Consider the following 25893-nt stretch of genomic DNA (forward strand, 5'->3'; position numbering starts at 1 on the left):
CTGGCGGAGACATGAATACAGTGTAAGAAAATTCTTTTTCTATAATTGTTTCCTTATAGAAAGGTTGGTTTCTTTTCTACCCTAGACATTCCGAAATCGTTCAAATTATGCTAATTTAAAACACAGAATTCTTTCAGTGTTCCTTCGGGGTTATTGGACATGGACTGTTTCATCAATTTAATAGTGTTCGCTTTATTTTTGTGGAAACGAAAAATGTTTTGCAAGTTATGAATCATTTCTACACTCTTTCCTCAAATATTTCTCGTCTTCCAGCTGTGCGCAGGTGTTTAGTTTTCGCATCGTGTTTGTACATATTCGTAATCTAAATTTTGTTAATAAAATCAATTGGTGGTAGTTCATGATTGTGTGTGGATTAATATCATAACACTGAGTATTTGGCAATAACCTTTTTCATCTATTAAAAAACAACACTTACGGGGCAATGTTTATTGTAAGAACAACATTTTTTTCTATGAATCGACATACTTTGAGCACTGTTGACGCTTTTTCCATTTGAATGAGGAAATAGCATCAATGACGTTATTTCCAATTTTTTTTGACTTTATTTCGCTTTTGAAAAGTTAATAATGTCAATTGACTTTATTTCGCACCAGGGTGGGAAATAAAGTCAATTGACCTTATTTTCATTGATCTTATTACCTGTCACCCTAATATATGCTAAAAAGCTACTTACGTACTAAATTTTAAGCAAATCGTACTATAATAAGATTTTTTCGAATAGACTGGTCCCTGGTCCACCTACCCGAAAAAAAGTAAAGTTTTTTTAGCCTAAAACATGGTGGTTACCGAAAGCTATTTGTATACAAAATTTCATGAAAATCGCACCAGCCGTTCGCGAGATTACCTGTTACAAAAAAAGGGACTTCTCTTTATATAATTAGTATAGATACGGATTTTCTAAATACCTAAACTCCAGCGCGTTCATTTTTAGCAAAGGAAGTTTTCATCATAGGTAGTCACGCTGCGAATTTGAACGAAACCTGTTAATAAATATGACTTTTATAAGTAGATCTACTCCAGCGCCACCAGCTTGTTTTCTAGTAGACTATAGTAGGACCTCTGACAATTTGACTGGGCTCTTTTAAGTGGTTTTTCAGTTTAGTCCGAAAAACGGAAATGGCTATCATTTTATGTATGTAATCTTCCTTATCCTGAGTTTTGCCCGAAAAAAAATTCAACGCGAAAATTTTGATTCCCCCAATGGAAACCAAAAGCGAAAAGTGAACCGGTTCAGGGAAGATGATAAGGCTGAATAAGTTTCGAATGAAAAAAAAAAAGTATCATGAAAGTAATAAACATTTCGAATGTGTATTAACAAAATAGTTATGAACCTATACGGCTTTTATAACTCGACTCCCGCGCCACCTTGCGGGTCTATTTTTGGTAAACGTATTTGCCATCACGCTGGTAGCTTACATTTTGAATTTAAAAGATATCGGTTCATAAATACGATTTTTATAAATAACTCGAACCCAGCGCCACCTACCGAGTTTTCTGGTAGCCTATAATAGGACCATATATGCAAGGCATAACCTCTGAAAATTTGACTGAAATCTATGCAGTAGTTTTTGAGTTAACTCCGAACAACGAAAACGGCTGTTGTTTTATATATAAAGAAGATAGAAGATAGAAGACTAGCCAATGCCCGCTTGCTTCGCAGCGCCTAATAAGATCTTTTGCATCGGCCGATACAAAAATAGCGTTTATAAGCAAAAGCGGTCTGTAAAGTAAACATTTTTAGTTTAAATTGAAAGGAATAAAGAGCAGAATCCTCCTCCCACATAGGCCAAGAATAGTAGCTCTGTGATACCATATGGAATACTAATGCCTTTCGATGATGAGTTTTACCGATGGTCTTATTTCCACCTGTGAGAACTATGCCAAGCGTGCGCAATATTCTTCTATGATCTTGCAACTTCAACATTGGTCCGTAAACCAGTTTTCAGTTATAGGAGGGCCAATAAAAATCCTCGCAGCCGAATTTTTCATCATACAGGTAGCTAACTTTGCGAATTTGAACGAAATCGGTTAATAAATACGACTTTTATAAGTAACTCTACTCTATGTATACATTTAGAGATACTCATGATACACATATTTTAATCTAGAAATATTGTGTATATATATTAATCAAAGAATTGGTTAAGTAACCTAAGAACATTTCAATTTTAAATTATCTAAGGTTGCAAATAGAGTGGAAGTGAAGCCGAAGACGAAGATGAAGACGAAGTCGAAGACGAAAAACAGTGCAGTAGTAAACATATGAAAGTGATCACAGTGCAAGCAAAGACGAGACGAAGATGAAGACGTTGCGCAAGCGGTCAGCTTGAAACAGTGCGGTACTGTTTTCAAAGACGAATCGCTTGCTGTGATGAGTTGTTTACAATTTATTTAACTGTCTGCAATTGTGAAAAACGTGTTTTTCAAGAAATTGGATAATTTTTTGGCANCGTGTTTTTTAAGAAATTGGACAATTTTTTGGCAAAATGTAATCAAACGTAATAATTGGCATTCTGGTATATTCGAAAAATGTCTGTCCGTCTTGCCGTAACACATAATGCAAGTGGCGAAATTCTGCAAAAGTTGTCCTATACAAATTATTTCATGAATTGCTGTTTTTTCTTTATTTTCTTTTGATTTTATCTAAAGAAAAGGGTTTTATTTATAAACAAATCTTCATATCATTCATCTTCCACTATGTACACTCGCCAGCTTGCCCGCAACGCAAGCAATTCGTCTTCGGCTTCGTCTTCATCTTCGTCTTCGGCTTCGCTTCCACTCTGTTTGCAACCTAAGAAAATATCACAAGTTTCAGTTGTCATGGCAACAGTACCTTTTTATAAAAATCACCAATATTTTTGTTAGTTTCGCAGCGATCAGCGGCAGCGCATTTCAAGGTCATTGAGCACCCTGTATTAGTTGCGATAGATAACTGAAAGTTGGTAAAGATATTTCAAATATTAAAAGGAAAAAACTAACGGGGTGCCCCGTTTTCTAGAATGAAAAATGTTCCCCATACAAAAATTGGACCACTTTAATGTATATGTTTCGAATGAAAAAAAAAAAATCATCATGAAAGTAATAAACGTTTCGAATTCGCATTAACAAAATCGGTTCATAAATAGGCCTTTTATCGGGTCCGTTTTTCGCAAATGCTTTTTTCGTCATGCAGGTAGCTTATAATTTGAATTTGAACGAAATCGGTTCATAATGCCACCTAGCGTCTCTACTTTTGGTAAACGTATTTTCCATCACGCTGGTAGCTTACATTTTGAATTTGAAAGAAATCGGTTTATAAATACGACTTTTATAAATAACTCGACCCCAGCGCCACCTAGCGAGCTTTCTGGTAGCCTATAATAGGACCATATATGCAAGCTATAACCTCTGAAAATTTTACTGAAATCTATGCAGTAGTTTTTGAGTTAACTCCGAACAACGAAAACGGCTATTATTTTATATATATAGAGGATATAGAATAGGCACTCATTGCTTTTCACAAAGTTTATTAGGACTTCACCCTCTTCGGCCGTCTATGCAGTTTCCACTTTATTGTTCAAAATTGATAGAAATATATGTCTATTAAAACTTTTATTTTGGTAAAAATTGTTGTAAACAAATTTTCTAATACACAGTTACAATTATGACGTTGCCAAAAAACGTTGATAAATAGTTCTACACCGTCACTGTCGCCGTCAGAAATATTACGGTGCCGTCAAATTACATTACGGTGTGTATAGCCGTCATCTTAGTTAAAATCTGGTAATATTTACATGGCAACGTTTTTGGCACCGTAAAGTTACGACCGTTATTTTACGTTACCGCTGTTGAGGAAACCAAAGCTTAAGTCGTTTGCGACCGCCGCCGGCGAACAAATTATTCACCAAAACGAGTCGGAAACGACGACGTCATTTGGCAAACTGGGTAGTCTACTTAATAAGATTTTTTAGAAAAATTTGAAGGGTGCCGTTTTGTAGCCTATTGAATTTTTGTAAGGCAAAGCGCTAATTTCAAAAACCTGAGAATCACTTTGATTTCTGGTGTTTTTTGGTTGAAGGTGTTTCCTCTACAAAATTCTTTCTGAAAGTATTAATGGATAGCAAAGACAGTTGACAATGTCTATAAGAAATCATTTCTTACTTGTAAACTACAGTACAAGTATTTACTCGTACAGTGAATTTGGTTTCAGTTTTTTAGTACAAACTTATAAAAATTTACCTGCCAAACACAGCTTCATCTGTTTGGAAAAATAATTAAATATTATCTTATAATTAGAAATAAACAAATAATTGAAGATAATCAAATAATTAAAAACAATCAAATATTTAAAAATAATTAAACAATTAGAAAGAATCAAGTATTTAAAAAAATAATTTGACTTATTTTGATTATTTTATTATCTCTAATTATTTGATTATTTCTTTAATAGCAATTAATCACGATTATTTGTGATTTTTAATTATAATTAATTATTAATCGCTGGGTTATGTAAGAAAACTAAAATAAACAACATACAAAAAAGTTAAAGAATAATAATCGTAATGGAGTTTCGAGAAATGTATGTGAATTACTGCTTGCCAGAATTTCATGTAGCGGCGATACGGCATTCTTCGTCATACCAGATGTTTCTGCGTGGGTATTAAGCACTTACCACTTTTTTCTGCAGCGGTACGAAGATATTGCAATATGGTATTCCACTGCTCATTTATATCCAACTAGCAGACCCGGCGAACTTCGTCCTGCCCAAAATAATTTGTTTATTGAAACATTTAGTCCAACGCTTTTAACAACAATTCACGTTCACGTTTGGTTTGGTGGTCGTCAGAAGGCATATTCTCCTTTGCTGTCTTAGATAACCTAACGAAAGCATTATGTCCATGAAGAAGTTCTTGCGACAATAATGATCCGGTTAGTTGGTGGCAATTTCAAAATGGGGGAGTATCATTGGTCCATAGAAATCCAATATGCATAGACTTATTTCAGACTAAACACCTTAAGTATCCTACAATTTTATTTGTAGACATTCATCAAAAATTGTCTATTCTGTTTATTGGTTAATTCAACAGTGGTAGTTTTACTTTGACCCCTGGAGTCTCCGAATTACTTCACTTGACGATTTATAGAAATAACTCGGCTCTAGCGCCACCTTGCGGCTTTTGTTTGCAATAGAATTGCCCCTACCGTTACCAATATCTATATATATCGAATATGAGCCAAATCGGATCATAAATACGATTTTTAGTAATAATTCGACTGCACCGCCACCTACCGTTTTAAGTTGTGAATCTAAATTATACAGGGACCCACTCAAACACAAAAAAATTTAATTAAAATCATTTCGGTCGTTTAGGAGGAGTTCACTCAGAAACATACCTTAAGGAGAATTATATACATATGTATTTACAAATATGTAAAAGTTTCAATAGTTTTGGAAGACCCCACGCCCCTTTTTCCAATAACCCCCTGTTTTCTCCATGAGTATGAGATTGATTTCAAATATTTCCATACCAAGTTTTAGGACTCTACCACAAATACTTCCAGAGATATGCGGTATGAAAAATTCGATTTAAATGGGAGATGCCACGCTTTTTTCATATATCGAAATTATTATCAGCCTATAACCATCCTTGGAAAGTCTGCAGTAGGTGTCTGTCTTCTTCTTCTTCTTTATTGGCATTCAATAGGCTGTAACCGCCTAGGCGATTTTGGCTGAGTTCAAAACAGCACGCCAGTCATTTCTCTTCTGTGCCAACTGACAGTCCTTCTCCACCGGATCTTTCCAACGCAGAGGAGGCCTTCCTCCGCCTCTGTTACCAACATCGTGGCCCGCGTTGCATACTTTCAGATCAGGAGAGTTTCTGTCCATTCGAACGACATCGCCAAGCCAGCGGAACCGCTGAATTATAATTCGCTGCGCTATGTCTATATCGTTGAAAAGCTCATACAGCTCATCGTTAAATCGTTTGCGGTATTCGTCATCGCCAACGCGTAAATATCCGTAAATCTTTCGCAGAATCTTTCTCTCGAAAACTCCAAGAGCCGCTTCATCAGATGTTTTCATTGTCCATTCCTCCGCGCCATACAACAGCACAGTCATGTTGAGTGACCTACAGAGTGTGTGTGTAGTATGTGTCCAAAATTCCAGAAAAAAACGATACAGCCGTTCGCGAGATGAGCTCTTATAAAAAGCAGTAACGAGAAGTATAGATAAATACCCAATGCCCGCACACTTGGCGGGGCCTTGAAACACCCTTCGAACCGTAAAAAATCATTCAACTCTATTCTATGTATATCTATAATACGTGTACCGAATTTTAAGCAAATCGGACCATAAATAAGTCATTTTCTAATAGATCGGTCCCAGGTCCATTTATCAAAGAAAAGTACCCTACATATCGCACAGGATCTTCAGAAGGTGACACAACTCAAAATTACACTTTACCTTAAGTTAGGCAAACGTTTAAAGGACTACGATTTGAAGGCATGCACCTGGAATGTCCGGACCCTTAATGGGGAAGGTGCCTCTGCGCGGCTGGTTGATGTCCTCGTAAGGACAAAGGCTGACATCACCGCCATCCAAGAAATGCGTTGGACGGGGCAAGGTAAGCAATGTCTGGGGCCTTACGACGTCTACTACAGCTGCCATGTAAAGGAGCGCAAATTCGGAGTTGGATTTGTGGTGGGAGAGAGACTCCGTCGCCGAGTACTGTCGTGCACCCCGGTGGACGAGCGTCTAGCCACAATCCGTATCAAAGCGAGATTCTTCAACATCTCGCTCATCTGCGCCCATGCCCCGACGGAGGAGAAGGATGAGGCATCCAAGGATCTCTTCTACGAGCGCTTGGAGCGCACGTACGTGCGCTGCCCCTGTCATGATATCAAAATCGTGCTTGGCGACTTCAATGCCAGGGTGGGCAAGGAAGGGATCTTTGGAACCACCGTCGGAAAATTCAGCCTCCTCGACGAAACGTCCGGCAACGGATTGAGGCTGGGGCCCGAAACATGGTAGTAAGCAGTACTAGGTTCAAGCATAAAAATATCCATCAAGCTACGTGGCTGTCTCCGGATCGAAAAACGAGAAACCAAATCGATCATGTTGTGATAGACGGAAGGCACGCTTCCAGTGTTTTAGACGTACGCACACTCCGAGGCCCAAACATCGACTCGGACCACTATCTTGTTGCAGCCAAGATACGCACCCGCCTCTGTGCAGCAAAAAATGTGCGCCCAAATATGCAAGGAAAGCTTAACGTCGAAAAGCTGCAATCACAACAGACAGCCAGCGCTTTCGCTACTCGACTCTCACACCTGCTCTCAGAGAGCACCCTTCAACAAACGTACATATGCGAGCAGTGGAACCACATTTCCCGCTCATTAAGTACCGCCGCCGAAGAAGTAGTCGGATTTCAGCGAGCCCGAAAGAACAACTGGTACGATGAGGAGTGTCAGGAAGCTGCAGAGAAAAAAGATGCCGCCTACAGGGCCACGCTGCGATCGGGCGCAACGCGCGCTATGTGGGACCGCTATAGGGATCTGAAGAGGGAAGCGAGACGTATTTGCCGCAACAAGAAGAGAGAGGCAGAAATACGTGAGTGCGAAGAGCTTGAAATGCTGGCCGACAGGAAGAATGCCCGAAAATTTTACCAGAGAGTTAGGCGACTTACGGAAGGTTTCAATACCAGGGAGTACTCCTGTAAGAACAAAAATGGGGAACTAGTAACCGATGTCCAGAGCGTACTAAAATTATGGAGGGAACACTTTTCCGCCCTACTAAATGGTAGCATCACGAAAAGTTGTGGAGAAGACGAAACCGAGCCCGCAGTCGATGATGACGGAGTCGACGTTCCACCGCCTGACTATGACGAGGTACGTATGGCAATAACGCGGCTGAAAAACAACAAAGCTGCTGGAGCTGACAGCCTGCCAGCTGAGCTATTCAAGTACGGTGGCGTGGAGTTGATAAGGTGCATGCATCAACTCTTGTGCAGAATATGGTCAGATGAACGCATGCCCGACGACTGGAATTTAAGTATGCTCTGCCCAATCCACAAGAAAGGTGACCCCGCCATTCGCGCCAACTACCGCGGGATCAGCCTTCTAAGCATAGGTTACAAGGTCTTATCGAGCGGATTGTGTGAAAGACTGAAGCCCACCGTCAATGAACTGATTGGACCTTATCAGTGTGGCTTTACGCCGCTATGTCTGAATTTGGCATCCCCTCAAAACTCATACGGCTGTGTAAAATTACGTTGAGCAATACCACCAGCCGTTCGCCATCAAACGGGGTTTCAGACAGGGCGACTCCCTGTCATGTGACTTCTTTAATCTAATGTTGGAGAAGAAAATAAGAGCTGCAGAACTGAACCGCTCAGGAGCAATTTACTAGAAGAGCGTGCAATTGCTGGCTTATGCCGATGACATCGACATCATCGGTAACAAAAACCGCGAAGTCTGTTCTGCCTTTTCTAAGTTGGATAAGGAAGCAAAACGCATGGGTCTGGTGGTAAACGAGGACAAGACGAAGTATCTCCTGTCATCAAACAAACAATCAGCACATTCGCGCCTTGGCACCCACGTCACTGTTGACAGTTACAATTTCGAGAAAGTAGAGAATTTCGTTTACTTGGGAACCAGCATTAACACTGATAATAATGTCAGCATTGAAATCCAACGCAGAATCACTCTTGCCACCAAGTGCTACTTTGGACTGAGTAGGCAATTCAGGAGTAAAGTCCTCTCTCGACGTACGAAAACTCTATAAGTCACTCATCATGCCCGTGCTGGTATATGGCGCAGAAGCATGGACAATGACAACATCCGATGAGGCGGCTCTTGGAGTGTTCGAGAGAAGGATTTTGCGGAAGACATACGGGCCTTTACGCGTTGATGACGGCGAGTACCGCAGACGATGGAACGGTGAGCTGTATGAGCTTTACAACGACATGGACATAATGCAGCGGATCAAAATACAGCGGCTCTGCTGGCTTGGTCATGTCGTTCGAATGGACACCGACGCTCCAGCTCTGAAAGTATTCAACTCGGTAACCGCTGGTGGTAGCAGAGGAAGAGGGAGGCCCCCACTGCGATGGAAAGATCAGGTGGAGAAGGACTTGGCTTCACTTGGCGTTTCCAATTGGCGTCAGGTGGCACAGAAGAGAAACGACTGGCGTGCTTTGCTGAGCTCGGCCAAAATCGCTTAGGCGGTTACAGCGCCAAAAAAGAAGAAGAAGAAGTCAATATTTTCTTCGGTTTAAAATGTTTAAATAATTGAAAAATATCTTGCCTCACTTTTGATAATGAATGGTGGAAGAGGATGGTCTTCCGACTCATTAACCCATGTATTCTACCTTCGTTGTGAATTCGAAATCCAGACCATTCTTGAAGAAATTTTTTTATGAAAGAGAGCTTATCTTTTCAATAGAGAATGGGCCTCACCACATTTTCTTCTCGATGCAAATGCAGAAGCATTTAATTTTCAAAGTAAAGTTATTTATAAATAGTTATGTACATGTACGGGTCGAACAATTGTAAAATATTTGCTTTTAAAAACTTGAAATAAGCTTTTGCTATAAACATTTAATTTACGCATGTAAAATTAATCTCATTGGAAGTTTATTCCAAATACTCCTTTAGATCTAATTAAAACTATTAAAAGCAGTGACTATTCAATTATCAAATAGGAAGAGGTGAAAAAAGCAAAGCAATCTGATTTTTGTTTACTTTTTGCGCTTGCTTTGAGAATACTTGGAAGTACGAGTATAATCGATACTTTTTTGCAAATAAGAGTACTGGCATCGATTCTGTTTTAGAGTATTCCATATGAGTACTAGTATCGGTACTTTTTTTAAAAGTTCTATCACTAAACGTAGCTTGGAACATTTGGCACACAGCGAACATACACACAAACCGACTTTGTTTTTTGAAAAATTATCACTTTTCTTTCACAAATTTATGTTATACTAGAGTGCCAGTTACTGTCGAAATTCGACAGTTTTTCTAGTCTTAGAAGCCTTGGAGATGTTTTCTAACTTAACACGTAGCAAAACTTATACGGTACAAATTAACTAACCGGAAAATCTTCCGCTAAAACGTAACAAAATTTTTTTTTATCTGAGAAGGTCTTTGGAGGACTTCGGCAGGGCTTGGAATTGACCCGATGCATTCAAGTTTATCAATAAATTTCAATGATTTGATACATATCGCTAGTTCGATGAATTTCAAGAACACTAAAGTTCGATAACTCAACAAAATTCGTTAACTCGACCAATTTCTATAACTGTGAAATTCGATGGCTCGATAAATTTCGATAACTCAAAAATGTAAATTCTTTGGATACCTTTATNCGAATAATTCGATATGTTGCGATAACTTAATAAGCATGGCTAAATTTCGATAACTATAAACTTCGATGATTCAATAAATTTCAGTAACCTTTATGGCTGATTTTATTTCGATTCCTATCGGAAAATTTCAACTCTGTTAACCTAATTCTTATGTATTTGTCTTTGTCTCCATTTTCGCCTTTATTTATCTCAATTTCCGTCTTTATCTTCACTTTTGCCTTTTTTTGTCTTCATCGTTATCACTTGTTTCTTCATCTTCATATTTATCTTTATTTCAAAGTTTAATTTCAAATATAAAGTAAATCAAAATGCGAAACAGCTTAAATTGAACATTTTGAAAATTTTTAAACGACGATTTTCAACCAGTTTCGAAACTACAAAAACTCTCCTCGTCTACATTAAATTAAATTACCTTTCCAATGGTGTTTTTGGTTTTGAAATCGGTAACTTTACTATGGTCGTCATCTTTGTTTTTATCTTTCACATCTTTGCTTATATCCTTTTCTTTTTCTTTTCACGTAGATGAGATGAGGTGCGATGACGTGATAAGATGTGACGTGATTTTATGTGATGTGATAGGATGTCATGTGTTGTCATATCCTCTGATGTCATGTCATATGTAATTCCCTATGATGTCATATCATGTGATGCCACGTCATGTAATGCCATGTCATGTCATACGATGTCATATCATGTGATGTCAAGTCATGTGATGTCATGCCATATAATGTGATGTCATATCATATAATGTCATGTCACGTGATATCGCGTGATGTGATATATTACGTGATGTAATATCATGTGATGTCTCTTCATATCATGTAATGTGATCACATTCCATGTTCCGATTAGTATATCGATAACCCTGTTGATAACTGTGTCGATAAAAATNTTACACAATTCGAAAATTTTTAAACGACGGTTTTGGCCGTAATTTTCAACTAATTGTGAAACCATAAAAACTCTGCTCATCTACGGAAAAATGCCTTTCCAACGGTTTTCTTGGTTTTGAAATCGGTTCGGTAGAATCGCCAAACGAACGGAGACAAAATTTATGTTAGCGTATTAATATATAGATTAGAAAATAACTAACTATTTTTTTAAGCAGAACGTAAGTAATCATTTCAATAGGGCTGTTCAGGATCTTGTGGAAATGGTCTTGGATTAGCATATTCGTTGCATTTGTAAATTCGCAACAATAAAATGCACACGTTTGCCATGGCAGCAAACAACAAATTTGCAAATGCAATTCCAACTGCAAATCCAAGACCATTTCCACAACATCCTGAACAGCCAAATTGTTTAACTGCAAATAAAATATTTCAATCGATTTATTCGTTTTTGGTTTACAGCAGTTTTAAAAACGATTTCATGATTTTTTACCACATTTTGGCATAGTGACACGCCCTTTTTATAGGGTCTGTCAAATAATGTTGAAATTATCCTTCCCAGATAGCTAAGCTTTAAAATGCAAAAAACCATTTTCAAATCGGAGCAGTCTGTCCGAAGTTATTACATTACATACATATTTTGGGACTTTATTTTATAAGATGTATAGATGTTAACTTCCCAGCGGCACACTGCTGAATAGCGTTCGTCCACAATAGACCAATTTAAAATTGCAATCAACATTGCAGGTCGTCGGCTCATATCGATTTTTTTTTTCTTTCTTTCGATGTGTTTTCGAAACACCCCTTTAAAGAGATCAAACAAATTTTCTTAGTTCTTAAAGTGAAGCAATTAAAGGAAGCATTCATTGCGCCAATACCTTAAGAAAACTGCCTAAAGTAGGAATATAGTATTATCTCCGAATTTTCCCTACTGTACGTACATACTTATCTCTGCCGATGTTATCCTAATCAATTATACTCGTATAATGAACCCTCTTTTGTTTTTATTTCAGTTTCATCAAACCATAAAAACGTACCTGAATGATCGTGTTTGGGACTTTCACTTTTATGTTTCTAAAGATTGGCCCGAGAAACCAATAATATTACATTTTCCAGGATGCACGCTTACGGTATGTATGTATAGCTAAATAGCTTAAGTCACTAGATTGGTCGTGCTGTAAAAATGTACTAAGTTATTAGAACGCTCTGAAAAGGAATTGTCTATATGTTTAATGATCAACTTCACTGGATTTAGAAAACTGAATCTCTGCTTAACGAAATCATAGCTAAATGCCACAGGTATACCACCTCTAGCCATAATGATTGACAATGAAGCTTGCTGTAGGGCTTTGCCACTTTTTTATATTTACACGGTCAAAAATTTGGGTTTAATTTTTAAACCGCGCTGGGACTACTGCCTTTTTTAAACTTTTATAGTCTACTTTTTAAACCAGTCAATAGTTTTACGCAATTTTTAACATATTCTGGTTTAAATTTTAGCTCTCTTTTTTTTAAACTTGGAAGGTTTGTATTTGAAACTGAATTTAGTTTGGTCATATATGTAGTCCAAAAAGTTTAAAATTAAAACCGAAATTTTTAACCGTGTAAGGCTGACTTCCAAAACGTCAATTGCTTTGTATACGTAAAAAGTATAATGCTCCATAACGCCGAACTACAAAATATGGGCAATGTCTACTTTTCCATAACGCATCCGAAAAGTTATCGACTGCAAAGTTGATGCTTCGTTTGTTATTGTTTAGCATTGGTGTTTTAAAAATGGAAAATCCGGCAAAACTGTTCATTGCAATCAAGGCGAATGCATGTATAAATTCGCCTTGATTGCAATATTGAATATTTAAAATATGCAATGTATATGGTTGCAATGTGTCGCAACTCTGCATATACAAACAGTTTCAATACCGCTGTATAATACGTTGATACGTTTTGGAAGTCAGCCTAACTTAAATTAAAAATATTAAAATGCATGAAAAAGTAAGACATTTTGTAAAATGAGTTTTAATAGTATCGAATTCCATCTCTAGATCAAATTATTTAATGAAAATGTGTTGTGTGTAGGGTGAGGGTAGTAGTTAAAAGTACACATTATGTAAATGATATGTACACGGTTAAAAATTTCGGTTTTAATTTTAAACTTTTTGGACTACATATATGACCAAACTAAATTCAGTTTCAAATACAAACCTTCCAAGTTTAAAAAAAAGAGAGCACATATGTTGGGTTTAGAATTTAAACAATTCGGTTTAAATGTTAAACCCAAACATTTTCATAATTAAGAATAAAAAAAAAACAATCTTAAATTTCATGCTCCGTCTGGTTGGGATTGAACCCGGACAGCCTTGGTAGCAACCAATTGTATCAAGCATCTTTGCACACTCAGCTACAGCCACGCATGTAAATGTGCTTTCATATGTTGAGTTTGAATCAACACCACAATTCGCTGTGCAAACATATTCTATTTCGGTTTAGATTTTAAACCAAATTTTCTATATATGAAACCTAGAAACTAGAATTAAAACATTTTGGTTTGATTTTTAAACCACGAACTTTTTGGGCTAAAATTTAAACCAAAATATATTAAAAATTGCGTAAAACTATTGACTGGTTTAAAAAGTAGACTATAAAAGTTTAAAAAAGGCAGTAGTCCCAGCGCGGTTAAAAAATTAAACCCAAATTTTTGACCGTGTATAAGAACAGAATAGTAATTTTATTTATTTATTTATTTCATTTTAAATCTACAGTACAAAGTACGATGCAGACTATAGAAAAATTAACAATAAATGCTTATTGCATAATTGAATTTAATAGGCTCACAAAAGCAGATTTAGATAGAGAAAAGTCAATTAACTTAGAAGAAAATAAATCATTAACTTCCTTTAGGGCACGCGAAATAGGCGCATTACTCGCAAATTTAGCTCTGCAGTTATCAACATAAAACGGATAAAAATTACGCAGATTTCTTTGCGGCACATTAAAGCTAATCCGCTCGAGTAGAGTTGGGCAATCGATAATGCCATTAATTACATTGAACATAAAAGAAAGAGAGAGGACTGACCTCTTTTCCAAAGAATTTAGATCAATTAGCAACAGGCGCGAATGGTAGGATGGAATGGGATTCTCGAACCGCAATGATCGCAATGCATGTCTCACAAAAAATTTTTGAATCCTTTCAATCCTATTTACCGATTGTTGATCATATGGTCTCCAGATAATTACCGCGTACTCTAAGTTAGAGCGTACAAGAGACGAAAAAAGAAGCTTAAAGGTGTAAGGATCAGAAAACTCGGAGGTATTACGTCGAACAAAACTTATTACCGAGTATGCTTTGGAAATAGCAACATTCATGTGACAGGAGTATTAGCGAATTGGTTTTCCAGAAATACTGTACTGGGTATGCTAGAACAAAGTTTTTTTGATTTTACAAAATTCCAGAAAGATTTCGGGTTAGCTTTAATATTCCGCTCTGCATTCCGAATATATCTTTTGTAAAGCAGGTTATTTATTGACTTAAATTCCTTGTGGTAGTGTTGAAATTTTACAAAGAATGATTGAATCTTAGTTGACTTGAACTTTTTGAGATATTTGTTTTTAATGTTTTTCAATTTCATTAAATCTCTATTATACCACGGTGACTTGTATGGTCGCTTCTTTTTCAAAGGTATGTTATTCAAACAGAATTCATAGTGTCGATTTAAAGGTTGTATAGCAACTGTGAGTATCCAAGTCCATAAGTAACTCATCCCACTGAATTTCTGAAAGGGATTTATTTAAACTTGGAAAATCACAAGACGTATAATTGAAAGCATTTCCCTCATTAGACATAATGGTTGAAAACACATAATATTTAAGCTCAATTTCTAAAGGCACATGGTGAATACTAGCATCAGAAATCGGCGAAATGCATTTTGAAATATAAGAATCAATGTTGTCACTTACGTATATAAGGTCTAACAATCTATTTAAATCATTAAAAAACAGTTCATTTGTTTTAGATTAACACTTAGGAAACTATCTATAAAGTAAAATTCTAGATTTGTGGCAATGTTATAAGGTGTGAGACTAGAGCTGGTAGAGTTGCTGCACCATTTTATATTGCACAGGTTAAAATCGCCCAGAACACAAAGATGGTTGTCATTTAGGTCCATAGATAGCGCAATTACATTATCCACGTGAGCTTTGTATAGTTCAAAATTACTGTTAGGCGGAATATATGAGGCCATCAAATACAGAAAACTATGTGATTTCATTCCATTAATGAAAACGTAAACTTGATCTAGCAATTACTAAGAATAACAAAAGATACACGAAGTTTTCGTTTAACGGCAATCAGCACACCACCTCCTCTAAAACAGCCCGTTTTTACGGAATCCCGATCTTTACGGAACACATACAAGTTTGGATCGAAGAATTCACTATCGTAGAAGTCAGACTTCAGCCAGGTCTCGACAATGACAAGCACATCATAAGCCTCTTGCGCGCTAAATTGAAAAATTGTGTTTGATTTAGTCCTTAATCCGGAAATATTTTGGTAATATATCTTATGACCAGCATTATTTTTGGGAGTTACATTTCTGTTGTTAGTTCATAACGGTTGGTTTTGAAGTACATGCTTTTGAAAAAAATTAAAAAAAAATTTAGATCTGGAGTTAATTAAGTACTAGGAACCAGGAAAACCTCGATATCATTATGAGATTGCTTTAATTGAAAACATTTTACATTTACTAAGAATTCGTCAAAACTCCTTATGTCACGTATAGAGGCAGGTAAGGAATTAAATAGCTTACAAGAAACTATAGTTAGGAAATTATTGATGTGAGTAGCACGGCATGTAGGAACAACAAGTCTATGAGAGTTTATCCTCAAAGTAAAATTATCTGAAAATAGGCAATGTAACGAATGAAAAACAGAATTCTCAGGTTCCTAAATACCTCCATGGAGTGGCGAAGTGGGTTAACATTATGCATTTTCCTAATGACACATTTTTGAATAGTTAGTAGTTGCTGAACTCTATTGAGAGATGCAATAAGATGGAGCTTAGAGTGAACCAGAGAGATTACAGCGGAATAATCACATTCGTTTGTATTAGGAACAAATACTCCAACACCACCTGCATTTATTTTAACCCTAGAAGCCTAATCTACTTGGGAGTCACGTAAAGCCTTAACATATGTCTTCTGGACGTAGGGGACTTAAAATACAACATTTGAGCTAAAACATAATTAGCTCTGCCTTATTTTTTTTAAGAATATTGAAGTTGTGACGTAAAATAATAAAAAAACATAGTTTTATTATAAAAACTACTACCACATTTATTTAAAACAATCAAATAAAAAGGAATGTTTGTGTTCACAATAAATCGCGGTTCCGTATACGCCTCGCAGGCGTAGATTAGGTTTTTGGGTTAAAATCTTCCATTTCGTGCGAATATATCCAGATTTCAGATACAGTCTAGAAGACCAACTAACTTAGACCCTGCAGGTCCCAAATAACCAATGACTGGTTCCAGAGGACATGACCTTCGAGCGTGGCCAAATCGCGGATCCTTCCATGGCGCCATACTTTCCATTCTGAGCGCCGTGGCGACGGTCACGTGTAAATTTATTATCACCTCTAGCGCCTTTTTTGGGGTATTACTAAAGTGCCAGAGATGCATAAAAACGCAGTTCTTTGGGCTTTACTCAATAGTTTTACGTAACTAGCCTTTTGAGTTGATGTCCACCATACAAGTATTCTATATACTTAGTAGTATAATCTTAACTACCGAAATGTAAAGCCGGTGAGTAATCCGAGGTGTTAGCTCCCTTTTGATTCCGACAGCTTGCTTGTATGTGTTTAATGCAACGTTGGCATCCTTAACTCTGTCCTCTATATTAGCTGTCGACGTAAGCTTGCTATCTAATATGAGCCCTAGAAGATATTTAACATTCTCCTTCGAAGGAATTTCCCCACCCTTGGAAATTCGCGGGGAGAGTGCAGGGAGCCTTTGTTTACTTGTGAAGAGAATTACATCAGTTTTATCGGGGCTTATTCCGAGTCCTCTACTCTCTGTCCACATTGTAAGCGTCGCCATGTTAGAGCGCATGCCCATCAGGTTATTTGGGTACTTGCCTTTAACGGCAATTGCCAGATCATGAGAATAAGAAGGGACGTGGCAACCTCCTCCCCCTAGAGTCAGCAGAAATGAGTTCACTGCCAAGTTCTAGGGCAGAGGGGAAAGAACCTCTTCCTGAGTAGTGCCTTTACAGACATGTCTGCTTAGTGTGGTGTTGCCTAACCTAGCGGTTATTTTCCGTTTATAGTCTCAACCAGAGCTACATCGTTAGGGTCAACATCGAAATTTTTTGGCGCTTGCATTGATGCTGTTGGAGGCGCCTTGTATGTCTACACAAGCAACCAAAGCACACTCCTTGTCTGATGAGTTCTTTTCCTCAAACTCGACAAGCGAGTGCAAAGCGGTTTCAGTAGATTTGCTTTCGTATAGGCATGCCGCACCAAGGAGTTCGTTGTCGGACGTTTCGTCGTGAAGGCAGAATTTCTCGATGGTGGCGCCAAAGATTCCTTCCTTGCCCACCTTGGTATTGAAATCGTCAAGCACGATTTTGATATCGTGACGGGGGCAACGCTCGTATGTACGTCCCAAACGCTAATAGAAGATATCCTTGGACGATTTGTCTTTCTCTTCCGTCAGGACATGAAGGCAGATGAGCGAGATGTTGAAGAATTTCGCTATGATTTGGGTTATGACTAGACGTTCGTCCAACGGGGTGAACGCCAGTACTCGGCGACGAAATCTCTCCCACCACGAATCCAACACCGAATTTGCGCTCCGCTACGCTTTGAGCTATCTTTTGATGTTATAGGCAAACTTCTTCTCTTCTCTTTCTAACACTAAGTTTATTTCCTAGAATGAAGTCTAATAATGACTCACCTCTATCATTGGTGTCCGTACTTTCCCCCAGTGTTTTGTGGACATCGGCGTCACAAGAGACAACCAGTTGTTTGTTCTTAGAGATGGCCTCCTTCGCCAGCGCCCGCACCTCATCTGGCGGGGCGTGCTTCTCCTTGGCTATGTAGGCAGAGGCAAGCCAGAAGCTGGTTTATCCAGCTCAATGCTTGCCGGTACCAAGTCGCCATTGCTAAACTGTAGAAGCAAGAACAGGTCTATGTTGTTCCTTGCTATTATGCAGGCTCAAGCCTTATCTGCATTTTTTGCGGCAATAAGTTGAAAGCCCTTCATCTCAAGCCCGCAGATGTTATTTTCGTGCACCCACGGCTCCTGGCTCAGCTTCATATGAATCCGTCCGCTTAATCTTTACCATCGTGATATCTGCGTCCTCCTTCACGACCTCCTCCCCCTCGGTGTTATCGGCGATGCAGCCGAGCATTGGCTCCTGGGCAACCCTTCTTCACTACCGCAGCGCAGGCCGGCCTAGTCACACTCTTCAGTAAGATCCACAGCTGGCTCGTCGAAACGTCATCGGCATATGTGAAAACACAATTTCCATCCAAGAATGATAGAATACTGCTGATTGCGCCACCTCTGTCTCCCTACATCATGATTTCCATCCGCCTCCATGCACCGCAACAGTGACTTCACTTTGACTACCCGTAGGAGTGAAGAGAGAACACCCTCCTGTGGAGTACCCCTCTTGACAGACCTGCGAGTCGTTAGCCCAACTAGTTGCATATAGCCCAACAAACTTGTCTGTCACATATAATTTCACTGATAAGCTCTGGTGTAACTTCTGCTGGTTATGTATTATTAAACGTATCCTCAGTATATTCTGGGAAGAAGTTATCTAAGAGTAATCTTATGGTTTCGGAACTTGAGTCAGTCCAGGACGCATAATCCTTTTGAATATAGCTGCTTTCTGTAGGTGATTTCGCTAGTACTTTTTGGTGCCTTCTATCCCGCTACAGAAATCCCTTGATAAGGGATGACGAAAATTCGTTCCAAAATAAATAATTTATCACCCAGTCAACCAACATTGTAATATTTATTTCCATCCCATTTAGCAAAAAAATAAGAGCCACATTTCTAAAATGAAATTTCAATGCTAATATAAGTTATATTTATACCCTTTAGAAACTAGAAAATTTTAGTTAATGAAAAACGTGAAACGTACGTGTAGTACACGTGAAAGAATTCACAAAAATTTATTGAAATATTACTGTTTCTGAAAAGTTCCATTACCTTTTGCATAACATAGCCTTTATACTTTAAAAGTTTTGCGCTTGCCTCATAAGGTACATATTACATATGTCGTGGATACATCAGTAGATCAGAGTGTAATACAGTGAATCAGATCATAATCTCATTTTTGTTTGTTCACATTTTTATTCTTAAACATTAAGGACTCAAAGAAATTTAACGTTTTGTTTTGTGAAAAAATATTCAATACATGAAACTATTAATAAGTTTGCGAATCAAAATCTGATAAATATGGAGTTTCCCTGTGAATATAGTAGGGGTCTTCCCTTAAACAGTAAAAGCCTCGTAAACCTCGTAAAGCTCGTAAATTTACGAGCCTCGTAAAATAACTGTTAAAATTTGTTTGGAGCTCAATTAACGAGCCTCTCGTAAAATTACGAGGCAAATTTGATGCGCAAACGGCCTCGTAAACTTCAGTGCTGCCGAGGGGCCGAAATTTTTATACTAAATGTATGATTAAATAATGAAAATAAATGAAAAAAATAATACGAAAATAAAATGAATGAATTTTATCCACTAGTTAGTATTGACTTAAGTTTTCTGATAATTTGCGGTATTTTTAATTGTATTTTAGCCAAGAGTGATAGACAAGACGGCGGGATGTTATGGAAAATACTATGAAACAAAAGTTTCTTCACAAAATCCTGGTTGATCTGTCAAACAGTCAATTTACGCACCTATTTACACCTTTTCACATAGGGGGCGTTCCCATAAAAGCCTCGAAAACTTACGAGTTTTACACAGTTTAAGACTTTACGAGTTTAAGGGAAACCCCTAAGTGTTAAAATTACGCAATTTTGGCGTCTGAAAACTCGCAATAACACGGCATTATAATGCTGGTTTTGAAGGATAAAAATAGATTCTGTTGGCTAATTTTTCCGATAGGTTTGTAAGATGATTTCAACACATCCTTACGTATGCATTTTGGAACGAGTCTCCGTGATCCCTTGCAAAGTGGAAAAACGAACGAAAAGTAACACTCACGAAGGCACAACGCCGAAACCTGTTTGTCTCGAAACCAAACTTGACAATGGAAGACGGATATTCGTTTCAAAATACATCATGACTAGTTTTCTTTTTATCAACTAAGTATCAGTTATAATTTGGCAGTGTAATGCGATAAATAATCATTTATTTTATTTTACGTTTTTCTCAATTTAGCCGAACAACAATATCTATCAAAGCTTTGGCATCTTTTGTCCCTCAACACAAATCGAATGTGTGGATCTGATGCGTACCGAGGATGTCCTTATCGATTGGCAAAAGCCATTGTACCTGAATTTCACGCATATTGCTATCATGAATCGGCTGGATGACTTTTACTCCACTTTTGGTGTAATGGAGCGGCTTGAAGGCGACATTTACGTGTGTAATGAGCTGAACACAGAGCTGGAGTTGGAGGAACTGTCTGATGATGCAGTAATGCGTCCTCTTACTGCTGACGATGTGAAAGGTATACACGACTTGTATCCGGCCAGCGAGATCGAGCGCATAGAAGTGTTCGAGATATTAGTGCAGGTGTTGCCTGGATTAGGAATCTTTCGCAAAGATACCAATGAATTGGCTGCATGGATGGTGCACTCTTACTATGGAGCAATGTTCTCGATGCAAACACGTCCAGATTATCGTCGCAAGGGGTAACCAAAGTCCTTTGGTTGTGTGCTCATTTAATTATTATAAGTTTTTTCCGTTTTAGTTATGGAATACGCCTTGCTAGAGCTCTCACTAAACTTGTAATTGAGCGTGGCTATTCGCCCTTCGTAGTCATACGTCCACAAAATGATGCATCTAGGAATCTCTACACCAAGTTAGGCTTTACAAAGGCCTACGAAACATGCCGAGTCAAAATGACTCCGGGTCTAGAAGATGCCAGTCATGATGAAGATCCACATTCAAATCATGAAGCCACGACTAATGGAGTTGCCGAGGGTAAAGATCCGTCTACACAAACTGATGACGACACAGAGGCTAACAAAGAGAATCAGCCAGTTGATGAGGGCATTGAGGATATGTTAGCTGAAAAATGTGATATTGGTAGGGAGGAAATGAGTACCGCCCACGTTAAAGCCGCAATGGACGAGGGCATTGAAGAAGATAAATAGATGTATTAAAAAATTAATATACCCTTGTGCGCAAGTGCGCTCGGGTATAAAAATAAAAAAGTAATCAGGAACAGGGAATAAGTTATAGGGAACAAAAAAATTATGCGAGAAAGGGTGACTAGTCGGGTAGAAAATTAAGAAAAGAAACTAACGAAAAAAGCTATTATAAAAGCTGAAATGCTAAAAAACTGCATTATACATAAACTAATGAGAATTATAAAAATAAGATATGAGTGCACTTGCAATACTGGTGTGGCAGTCTCTGTTGTAAATGCATAAATTGGGGGAGATGTTAAAATTTTGAGTAATAAAAAGTTAAGAAAAAAAACTGCAGGAAATGTGAGCATGTACATAAGTACATACATACATGCAGTGAGTGTCAGTCAAAATCGTGCAGTAATTCTTCCATATTTTGAAAGTTTTGTATAGTTCATACTACAATAAAGTCATTAAAAAAAAATAAACCTAATATAAGGTTCGTTCGCGTAGCTGTTAATTGTTCATGTTTAACCAAAACTTACAAGTTTTTGCGTTCGCGTACGCAAAAAACTTGCAAAGTAGGGGAAATTGAGAGAGCAAAGTGACATTTCATTTTGAGGGGAAGCTGCTGGTTTCTGCTGGAAAAATTTTTGCCAACAGCAATTTGCCAACAGGAAAACAGCTGATCAAAAACAGCTGGTTGGCATTTACGCAAATCACAAAATTGAATTTGATGGTTTGGAAGTTAAAAATTACAAAATGCGACTAATTAAACTTGTAAGAAGTAAGTAGTTATTTGTTTAATCAATAAACTGTGCCAGGATACCACTTTGTTTCGTACGTTTTAAATTTTACACTTTTGAATGTAAACAAAAATTATATCAGCTGTTCGTCTAACTTGCAAGTTTCTGCAAATTTTCTGTTCGCGTACTATTTTGGATATTTCTCTCTTATGAGCGAACAGATGACATTTCGCCGGAATTTGGCAGTTGGTTGGTTTCTGTTGGAGATTTTAAACGAACGCACCTATTTTCATCACTTTTTATTCAGAACTTTTAAAATTGTTGGGTACGCAGTTTTATATCCCATTCAATTTTAGTCTAATAAAGTGCAAGTTTGAAGTCGCAACAAAATACCTTTTTGTCGAGAGTCTAACGCATTTTCTTCCATATAAAAATAGATTTTGTTTATTCGTTATATAAAAGAAAATGTGCACCGCCAAAAAAATTCCACAAATCAACGGTATTTTGGGCTATAAAACTGCATACCAAAAAAAGTCTATAAATTCTGAACAAAAAATGTGAAATATTGATGAAAATTTGAGGATTTTTTTTAAATTGTTACAAAGTTCGAAACTTTGAGTTTTATGGATTTTGTTGTAGTACTTATGAACTATATTTTTATTAGAAAACAATAAAATTTAAATAAAACAACCTATTTTCAAAATATGGAAAAATTACTGTACGATTTTAACTGACACTCACTGTATGTATTTGTTAATACACATGTGATTGTCTACATGCAAATCGTACTTCGGAGTCAGTGCACTCGCACATAAAACATGCTTACAAAATAAAATATTACAAACACATACATATGTATAAACATACATAAAAATATACATATATGCATGATGTATACAAAAAATGTGTGTATGAATCGAAAATAACTTATTTTAAAAAGTTTTTGCTAAAATGCTTTCACAAAAACAGAAAAATAATTGTAATAATTCAAAAGTAAAATGTATGCATGTGCATATGAATAAGGAGGGAGTAAAAAACGAATTATTTCCAGTAAGGACTTCCAAGCTTTTAGGAGAACGTACATACTCTACATAAAAATTTATGTGCATACATACATACATATGTAAACACGAAACTTATTTATCTTCCTAATTATTATTGCGTCGGCGAAAATAAAAAGCACGTGTATTTTTATGTACATACAGAAAATATAAAAAACCAATCAAGAAATTGGCATAACCTTAGCTGAAGCTGATTTTCCACATTGAGCACATGACAATTCCCAAGCACAAGAGTATTATACTGTTTAAATAATAATTTTACACACGAAGATTACATATTTTATATGGAATTTATTATTGTATTGCAGGAAAATTTAAAAAATTAAAGAAGCAAACCTACAGCATAATTTAAAACTATAGAATACAAATAAACTAGAACAAGTATTTTCAAAGGTATTCCATTTAATTTAATGCATATATACGGATGCATACATACTAACTTTAAAGACGTATTTTTAATTAATTCTTTAATAACAAAACTACAAAATATTGCATACATTTTGAAACAATCCGGAAATTTTCACTTAATTACGCTCACTTAGCCATATTGATAGTCAGTGTCGGCTTTTGACTAAAAAAAAACGATATTTCTTCCTGCAAAGGGTTTGCGGGTTTGCAAAGGTAATACATGCATATGTACATATATATATAAGTCATGAGAATATTTGGAACGGCAGGAAAAATTTCCCTACCAGATCAGTCTGGGTAAATACCCAAAATTTTGCAAATAAGTAGTTTTACTACTATTTCGTAAACTTTCTATGGATTTCGTGTGAGTTTTTGTACCCTGCAAAAATCGTTGGACCATGTGGTCCATTTCGGCCGGATTGGAGTACATTACAAAATGCTCCTCTGTAAGGGTCTGATTATGCATACTTCGCATAACTTCGCACAACCATTTGTACCAGTGCACTAAAAATGTTACTTAAGAAAGTGTGAAGCAAAATCTAAACTCAACAGATCGCTAAGTTTTTAAAAGTTCTGCTAATTTCTGGGTAATGAAATACATACATACAAAGTACATACGAAATTACAGTTTGAAGTTTATGCGAAGTTGTGCGAAGTTATGCGAAGTATGCATAATCAGACCATAAGTCTAGATTCAGACGGAGACACTTTTGTCGCGGCAACTCGTTACTTGTGGGAGAGGGGGAGACGAGGAAGGGCGCCGAGTTGCTCGTGCTCGGGCAACACGCTTTGTGCTCTCGTTCATCTGAATCTTTCAGGATTACCTAGTATTTCTATAAAAGGAAAAGCTTACGGGCCACTTCTTAACCAGGAATGAGAACCTGTGTTGACCTATCTGACATGTAGGTCCGAATCGGAAATGTTACCACATTGAAAAATAAATTACCAAATTTGAGAAATAAAGAAAAAATTACCAATTTTGATTAAAAATTACCAAAGCGGCAACGCTAGTCTCTGAACAGCTTAATGTTACCCGATCAACGCTCGTGTTTTAACCATCGTAATCACTCCACGATGTTTATTCGGCTATGTTGCCGAGAGATATAATAATCTGATATAATGCAGAGCTGGAGTATATGGTCCTGCCCTAGGATATCGCAATGTCAATTAGACCACATTTTTTATATTCCGTTCGCTTAATTTTGGAGTACTCCTTGGCCCTTAGGGAGTACTCTTTATAGCGTGCATGGAGTAGTCGCGATTTTTGCAGGATACTATAGTAACGTTTGTGTATAGGAAATTTTTGTAAAAATTTGTGATTGTGTTTCAGATTTGAAAAAGAAAATTTAATTTTAGTGGAGTATAGGGTAAACTGTTCTGGTAGGGTTATTATTTAAGTATGTACACTACAAACGTAATAAGAGTTGAGAGCGCTTCTTTGAAATTCTCTTCTGTTCACATAACGGCAAACGTTTTATTTATGTCATCAAGACCAAGCCGAATTTATATATATAAGGTGGTGTTACTGGAACAGATGATTAGATATTTTTTGTTTCAACACTAGTTCAGTAGAACGAAATGGCGTAACTCTAGGATGTAAAAAAAACGAAATGACAAAAGTTAATTTTTATTTTGTCTCGTTTTGACACCCTAAAGTACCAAAAAGCAATAATAAAATACATATTTATACATATGCATGTGTATGCGCTTGCTATCACCTTATATACATACATACTATGTATGTAGGTGCGCCTTGATCAAGAGAGTGAGAGCTCAATCAAAGCTGATATTGCAAAACCGAAGAACTTAAAAAGCCCTCTCCACTACAAGTTAATATTGTAAATGCTTTCTTAAGGTGGGATCTCCTTGTCAATTTAGGATAATCAGAAAGTCGAGAAAGAGGCTTTTTTCTGGTCGCATATTCGAAAATAAAATTGAAATATTTTGAGACGATCGTGTTGTCGAAGTGTAGTGTGGAAGGGAAAATTACCGAAATCGTTTTAAATTTTAACCCAATAACTACTGCTGCGCATAACCAAATACATGCATGACATTAAAACATGTGTGCTTTTCGAATTTTATCTAACTTTTTGAAAAATATAGCCTCTAATTTGTT

General features: G+C 37.0%; 1 protein-coding gene across 2 annotated transcripts in view; it reads left to right on the forward strand.

Annotated features, from left to right (window-relative positions):
• Positions 1-21633, forward strand: part of LOC108374380 (uncharacterized) — a 70923-nt gene extending 49290 nt beyond the window's left edge. For both annotated transcript variants that reach the window (XM_017630366.1, XM_017630372.1), the window contains exons 3-5: positions 12268-12384; positions 20646-21121; positions 21181-21633. In XM_017630366.1, the coding sequence (XP_017485855.1) occupies positions 12268-12384; positions 20646-21121; positions 21181-21586 (999 nt within the window). In that variant the 3' untranslated portion in view covers positions 21587-21633. The remainder of the gene's footprint in view (positions 1-12267; positions 12385-20645; positions 21122-21180) is intronic.
• The last annotated feature ends 4260 nt before the right edge of the window (positions 21634-25893 follow it).

This window comes from Rhagoletis zephyria, unplaced genomic scaffold, assembly GCF_001687245.7.
Source record: "Rhagoletis zephyria isolate East Lansing unplaced genomic scaffold, Rhagoletis_zephyria_1.1 Rzeph_scaffold_00088, whole genome shotgun sequence".
NCBI classification, from domain to species: Eukaryota; Metazoa; Arthropoda; class Insecta; order Diptera; family Tephritidae; genus Rhagoletis; species Rhagoletis zephyria.